This window comes from Gossypium raimondii, chromosome 2 (assembly GCF_025698545.1).
Source record: "Gossypium raimondii isolate GPD5lz chromosome 2, ASM2569854v1, whole genome shotgun sequence".
Taxonomy (NCBI): domain Eukaryota; kingdom Viridiplantae; phylum Streptophyta; class Magnoliopsida; order Malvales; family Malvaceae; genus Gossypium; species Gossypium raimondii.
Genome location: NC_068566.1, coordinates 40,693,372 through 40,700,985, shown reverse-complemented (window position 1 = coordinate 40,700,985; position 7,614 = coordinate 40,693,372). Strand labels below are relative to the sequence as shown.

Genomic DNA, 7,614 nt, shown 5'->3' with positions numbered 1-7,614 from the left:
TTTACTGAATATCACCTTAAATAAATAAAGTTAGTCTTTGAAATAAAATAGAGGACACTTGTAATTATTAAAAAACCTAAATTAACTATTAAACAAATCGAAAAATCTTAATGATATAAAATTCATACTTAAGGTGAGTTTGAATGGGCAATGCGTTTACTTACAGTTAATATAAAAATAATGGTGGCGATAAAATTAAATATTATAACTATGTTGTAGTATAAGACAAAAAATAAATCAAATACATCGCACCACAGCATACCGTCTATCCAAACTCACACTTAATTAAAACATTTTAAAGATGAAGAGAATTTTGATTTTTCCTTTCTAAAGCAAAGCGGAGCAACACATGGTTGCCCTTCCTGCCTCAGCAAACAATAACGGTGTTAGCCTTTGCATCAGCATGCGGCACGCTTAATAATGTCAATGTGACATTTGGCAAGGTGAAAGTGTTTGGAATCTATTAGATTAAATTAATTTTTTATTATTAAGTTAATTAATTAATTTTTATATTATTAAAAAAATTAAATAAATTTAAATGGTAACAGAGTTTAAAACTATTTCTTTCAATTACAATTCAATTTCAAACGAAAGATTTCATTCATAAAACCATAAAAACTTTAAAAATAGTAACTCTGTTAAGTAAATGATATTTCTTAAACAATAAATGTTAACTCTTTTCTAATTTAACTCTTTTATTCATTTTAATAGTGCAATAACTAAATTAATTCATTTAATAGTATACAGACTAATTTGATCAAGTTTCTACAACAAATTCATTCACCCTTTTATTAAAGTGCAAACCACTTTCAAATTTGAATCTAATCGAGTCTAATTCAAGTTAAATAATAATAAATTTGAGTTCAAAATCCAAAGTGAACTTAATCAAATATTATTTTATAAATTCAAACCCAACTCAAAATACAATCAAATCACTCAAATTTAATTAAATTTATTTATTCCATTTATATAGCATATTTCATATACAACCTTTTATTTGAATAATGTACTTTTTTTTCTAAAACAATAATTTTTAATCATACACAATTTTCTTTTCTATATATTTTAAATAGGTTAAGCTGGAGTTAGCCTTAAAAGAGGACTGTGGTTTAATTTTTAAATATAAAATTAATTGCATTTTAATTTTGAAAATATTATAATTCATTTTAGTTGTCTTACAGCTTTTTTTTAGTATATAAACTCAAGACAGGACAAAATTTGGAAGTGTCATACTAGCTTATAAACCTTAGGTTACATCCCAAAACTAACAAGTTGGAGTTTAAAGAAAGATCAAACCCATTAGGGATTTAATAGAACGAATACCTTTCAAGATCTGTCCAACAAATTAACCACTAAGCAGATGAGGTAGGGAAAGGGTGAAACCTTTTGTGTTGGATATTCGACTATAATTTGGGTTTCATATTCATTTTAACTTTGTAAATATTTTTTTGGATAAACTATGATTTCCTTTTTCTCTTTTGGTCACCAAGCTAGCTAACATAAAATTAGGAACACCAAAAATCTAAGATAGTTGAGTGAACAAAAAAAAAAAGTGCTTATTTTATAAATTTTCATAATTGAGGTTAAAAAACAAAAATCAGAATTAGTGACTACTAATGTAGTTTACCCGTAATTCTTTTTCCTATGGATTAAATGATCTATTTTAATTAGAATTCTTTTTAATATTTAACTTGTATTTTTTTCAACCATATGATTCTTTATTTATGATTGGTTGAATGTGATTTAATTGGTACTGCAATGTCACTTCAATTGTATGGCAAAATGCTACAATTTGATTTATTGAATAATACCAAAATGATTAAAGTCTCATTTGATAAATTAAAAATTAAATATCAAAATTAAGTATTTAAATTTTAAACACTAAATTTAAGTTATAAAATCTATTTGATATATTATACAAAATATAATTAATTTTTTGATAAATTTAAATTTAAATTATGAAAATTTTAATTCTACATTTTACCTTTAATTTGTAAACATTTTGCCTTATTCTTTAACAAAATCAAATTTAAATGTAAAGTCTTTACAGGATAATAAAATTGAATTAATTAAAAATATTCTCCTTGCTCTTATCTACTGTTATACCCATACCCGGTTTGGACACGTGACACCACGAGAAGCTATTTGAAAAGCATCTGTGGATGGTCCCTCACATCACATCGTCCAACTAGACGTCAAGTGACCAGCTGCTTACACGGCTCACCTTCCTCCAAACTATCCAGTGTCGAGCCACCCACTTTTAACAAGAACACCCTTTTCTCCAATAAAGGGCCACATAGGGACCACTAAGGCCTACCAACCTCATACCTCTTCAGCAAGGAGATGTTAATCATACAGAGCAACAATGCCAACTGGCCGACCACATGTTTATCACATTCTAAGTTTGTCGACAACTAGACTATCGAATAAGGGATATCATTCCCCTATAAATGCCCCAGGGCACAACGGGAAAGGGGTTTCTCCTTCCTTTTCGATAACCCTAGCAACATACTAAGTCATCAACCATCTTCTCCTCTCATATTTCGACTCTGCGCCTAGCTCAAGTTAATCGGCATCTTTGTATCCACTGTAATATCCTCCCGTTGTTGATTCCCAATATAAACATCCATTAATCAATTTTCACATTTTTTTTAGAAAGAATTCTATCTAGTTATTTTATTTAGATTATTAAATTTATATAAAAAAATAAGCTATTAAAAATATTAAATCTTAATTGATTTAAATTTTTCATGCCCAAATTAAATTTTGGCTACAAGCATTTCAAGATTATTTGGAGGCTTTCTCATATGAGACATTGAAAGAGGTTTCAAAATATCTTAGTGAGAGGTTACGAAACTTGTCATAAGATAGTCGAAAACATTTGAAAATTAAAATGCTCCTTCGACCCTTTAATCTACAAGGCAAATGAACTCCAGCCCAAAATAAAATGCTTTGCTACCCCAATCAATGAGACAAACAAAATGCCTTCTAGTTCAAATGAGGGGTTTTTTCTTATCGGTTGAGGTCTAATCGATATAGCAAATATATGAAGTCTAGGGTACACCCCAAACTTTACAAGATGCCCGAAGTGAAAACTGAAAACCAACCACCTTTTGTCAACTCCTCAAAATGGTTCCAACTCATAAACCACTTCACTATTTTCAACCATGTTTCCTGGAAAGAAAAAAAAATGCTATAAACAGCAACTCAGAGACATTAAACTCAACGCTTGTTACAGTATCGTTTCAAAGAGTTGGTTATTCTTTCTTTATTTCTTTCTGTAGGTATTAGGATGCTTGGTAGCTATGCAAAGAAGCAAAACCTCACTCATAATAATGGTGCAATGCAGGGAAAAGCCAAGTTGAATTTATTTATATAAGCTTTGGACCAACCGAAACAATATCTATATGTACGTTGAGAGTGGTGACTAGAGTGTACAAGTATCTTAAAGGGTAGTCTTACAAATCCCACAGTAGAGCATACGGTCTTCACTGATATGTTGACGAACAGTAGGGATCATGGAGCTTTTCACTTCAAGAGCTTGGATTCAATCTCTTCCAAACTCAAACCTTTAGTCTCCGGGACATAGAGGGCCACAAACAAAAGTGATATCAGAGCAATAACACCAAAAAGAAGGAAAAGATTTTCTGCCCCTAGCAGCTCCTGCAGAATCACAAACAGTGAAGTGGAATTCAAAGCATGAAAAATGATATTAAAAGAAAAGCAACTTTGAAAGAAGTAGACTGTTTGAGTATTGAACTGATACCTTCAATGGTGAGAATGCGAAGGTGACTATAGCATTTGAACCAAAGTTAGTGAGAACTGCAAGACTAATCCCTTTCCCTCTTGTTCGCAGAGGGAAAATTTCAGACACCATCAGCCAACTGATGGGCCCAAAAGATATCTGCAGCACCATTTATAGGGTAAACTTGTCAGATTAACTCAATCTCAACAACAAGGAAAGCATATGAACAAATATTAGCTCACTTCTCAATCTGATTTTTTTTTTATTTTTAAAATTCCATGGTACTCTCTCTCTGATTGCCTATTGGGGTTTTTTTCCCGATTTCGATGTGTTGAAGATGTATGGTTCATTTAATATATATAAGACTATAGGATTAAATGAAAACAAAAGTAAGATCTCTGGTCCTAGAAGGTCTCCCAGAAACACTATCAACAAGCAAACAAAAAAATTACTGGCCTGATAGCAACCGACATAGAGAAGTAGAGCAGCTACAGCAACATAAGGGAATTCTCCAAGAAATTTGTAATAAGCACAGAGCAGAAACAAGGAAAGAGCCTGCAGTGCAACGAGTTCATAAAGGCAAATAAGAACTTGCATAAAAACTAGGGCATCCAACGGCTGAAACAGTTAAACAGAACCCAGGGGTATAGGTTACATACAATCCCACCAACACCTCCAATCAGCAAAGGCCTTCTACCAAGATCATCAACTTTTGCAACAGCTATCCAAGTCATCAGTAACTACAGGAAGATATATACCAAACAGTACTTAATCAGCATTGGAAAGAAGATAACATAATAAACCGTGATTCAAAGGTTAAATATCAACAACTATGAAGAATTACCTTGAACAAACCTACAACAACAGAAAGGCGGGTAGCATCAGCAGCTGCAGAGAATCCAGCACTCTGGAGAAACAATTTTACAGATGCTATTATACAGTTCGCCTAATTTACATTACATGACATGATCCATTTCAAAAACACAAGAAAAAAGTGGGGAAAAAATTCAATTATCAATTACCTGTAGAATTGGACCAGCATAATACAGAACACTTGGTTGGCCAGTTATCTGTCATAATCAGGTTGTAAATAAATCCTTAAAACATAAAATTCTGCCTTCTTAGTATTCTCTCCTTTTATCATTATATTAGCAAAAAGAAACAGAATTGTTTACTAATAAATGAATAAACAGTAAGTTCAGCAAGGAGGAAGAGATACCTGTTGAAAAAGGACTAAACCTCCACCAATTATGAAGGCTTTCAAACTTGGCCCCTGAAATACCTCCAAGATATTTCCTTCAGATTCCTGTTCCATATAGGCAGACTTCACTGAGATTAAGGTATCTTCTATTTGTTTCTCAGATGCTTCATCACCCGGAGCCCGACCCCGAAGTTTGCTTAGGGCAAGGATGGCCTTCTCTTTGAGTTCTTGTAAAGACCCTTTACCTTGAACCGCTCTGAGAATTAACCAACGTGGTGATGGCGGGAGACTCCACATTCCTAGTCCCATCAATAATGCGACTGGGGCACTACACCCATACATGTATCGCCATCCCCCAACAGCATTAATTTGGAAGCTTCCCACAAAATACCCCAACTACAGATGAATCTATACTTCAGCGGAGCTTATTTACAAAGAAATAATGTGCATAGTAATACCGCATTTTAAAAACCTTACCAAAATTCCCAGAACTATAAATAGTTCCTTTAGAGATATTAGTGTACCACGTATCTGAGACGGGCAAGTTTCTGCTATGTAGAGCGGAGCCCCATGCATGGCCTGTCAAATAGCATCCAAGCAAGCTGTTACAAATAAGCGCGTCATAATAAATCTACAAGAAATATCAGCAATTGGTTTTGCGAAGCTCACTAATCCAATACCCAGGCCATAGAGTAGCCGTCCTACTAAGAGAACACTAAGGCCTGGAGCAAAAGCAGTCAGCACACCACCAAGCACATATAGTAAAGCAGCAATGAGGAGTTCCCTCCTCCTTCCTACATGCCGAAATAGAAATTATTTGTTAAGACAGATTCATATCTATAATCTCCAAGTATGATGAAGAAGTTGAATGAAGTACCTAGGGAATCTGCAACTGGATAGACAAGGAGGGAACCGAGAAGGGCCCCATAAAGAGAGCCACTGACCTGCACTCAAGATATCACATATTACAGAAAGAAAAAGAACAGCAAATGTCCTCAAATGATGCATCAATTTTCCAAGTATCACCAAGAAATCATACCACTAGACCCAGCTGAATAGCTGAGAGATTGAACCAAGTAGTTCCACTAAGCTCTGGTGACTGACATTATCAACATAAGACATTAAATACAATAATAATATTTTCCAGTACAGATAATGCTAACCAGGCATTAAATGGCAAGTTAATTGGATAAGGCTACAAGAAAAACCGTTAATCTGTTGAAGCACCTGCAAAGAGATTGTAGCACCAGAGGTGGCACCAATATCATAGCCAAATAATAACCCTCCCAGAGCTGGAAACAAAAATCTGATTGCAATAATCAAAATTAAGTCGTGTCACTAAATGAACACTAATTTAGAACCTTTGAGGAGACTTCATGGTAATATGGTCTACACTTCATTGTTCTCTCTTTAAAATTTCGATCATAAACAAATAATAAAATAAATACAGGCAATTCAAACCCAAAAAATAAAGGGGAAATAGAAAACTACCCAGTCAAGGAAAAGATCAAAGAAACACAGGAAAGAGCAGAAAACAAGATAAAAACGTACGGCAAAATCACTGAAGACCAAGAAAAAGGCTCTTGGTAAGCTGAGTCAGGTAAAAGTGACTCTGCTTCTTCCCCTGAAGAATAATCACTCTGGGCAGCAACCTAAAAAAAAACATTCCATGATTTCGAAACAACCCAGAGTTGAAAATACATCTTAATTGTCGATATCTTACATGGGATCCGGGTTTCTGCCTAGAAAACAGCGATGGGCTTGAAAAAATGTTGATCTTGGTGTAATCTTTGGATTGAGAGAAAAAGTGCTTCGGAGAAAGTCTTGGCTTTTTAATGAAGGAACATAAAGGGAGAGAGTAAGGTCTCTTTGGTTGGTGTGAGTGTGAGAGTTCAAAGTTCAACAGAGGCTGGATGGTGGCACTGCAAGCCATTGCAAGAGAAAAAAAAAGAAAAAAATCTGACGGTTGGCAGGAAATTTTCCCGCTTTTATCTTCTTCCTGTTTTAGTGTTTTTTTTTTTTTTTTTACGTTTCATTATTTGATTTTTATTTAATTTTCCATGTGAGTGGATGTGATCCTACATCCAATAATTGAACTTCACTTCAACGTTTGCTTTAAAATGAAAGTCAAATAGTGTGAATTTTGGGTAAATTTCACCATTAATCACTAAACTATAAGTAAGTTTTTGTTTTGGTCACTTAATAAAAAAATATTATAAATTAGTCACTAAACTATTCAAAAGTTTTCATTTAAGTCACTAAACTATTCAAAAATTTTCATTTAAGTCACTAAGTTGTTAAGTTTTTTTCTAAAGTTCCACCAACTAGCTCCAAGTGATGATTCGACAATCAGTACGATATAATAGTATCCATTGACGAATAGAAGAACATACCTTATATCTAAGCCAATCTAACGGTCAGTGTCGTAGATTAGAGAAAAAAGTTATTTAAAATTTGGTTCGTAGATTCGTAATGTCCAAAGTTATTTCATGAAAAGAAATGAACTATAGAAGAGAAGGGAAAAGAGAACTTTCGATTGGTGTAGGTAATACGAACAGAGAAAGCCATATAGCATCAAGTTTAACAACCTGAATTAAAGGAAAACTTTTGAATAGTTTAATGATCAAATTATAATTTGTTTAGTTAAGGACCAAAACGAAAATTTATC

At 33.3% G+C, this 7,614-nt stretch overlaps 1 protein-coding gene across 2 annotated transcripts; it reads right to left on the bottom strand.

Moving 5' to 3' along the window:
* Positions 1-2,811: 2,811 nt before the first annotated feature.
* LOC105788787 (D-xylose-proton symporter-like 3, chloroplastic) lies at positions 2,812-6,946 on the bottom strand. Of its 2 annotated transcripts, XR_008193730.1 has the most exons (15): positions 6,670-6,946; positions 6,498-6,598; positions 6,174-6,252; positions 5,986-6,045; positions 5,824-5,890; positions 5,616-5,740; positions 5,424-5,525; positions 4,965-5,342; positions 4,768-4,815; positions 4,590-4,652; positions 4,405-4,485; positions 4,202-4,300; positions 3,767-3,904; positions 3,463-3,663; positions 2,812-3,174 (listed from the first exon to the last, which is right to left on the bottom strand). XR_008193730.1 is itself a non-coding variant. In XM_012615830.2 (14 exons), exons 1-14 carry the CDS (start codon positions 6,877-6,879, stop codon positions 3,529-3,531), a joined length of 1,686 nt encoding a protein of 561 aa, XP_012471284.1. In that variant the 5' UTR covers positions 6,880-6,945; the 3' UTR covers positions 3,345-3,528. The 2 variants fall into 2 exon arrangements, 1 of the variants encoding a protein (XP_012471284.1); XM_012615830.2 differs by lacking the exon at positions 2,812-3,174 and having other exon boundaries at positions 3,345-3,663; positions 6,670-6,945.
* Between the last annotated feature and the right edge of the window lie 668 nt (positions 6,947-7,614).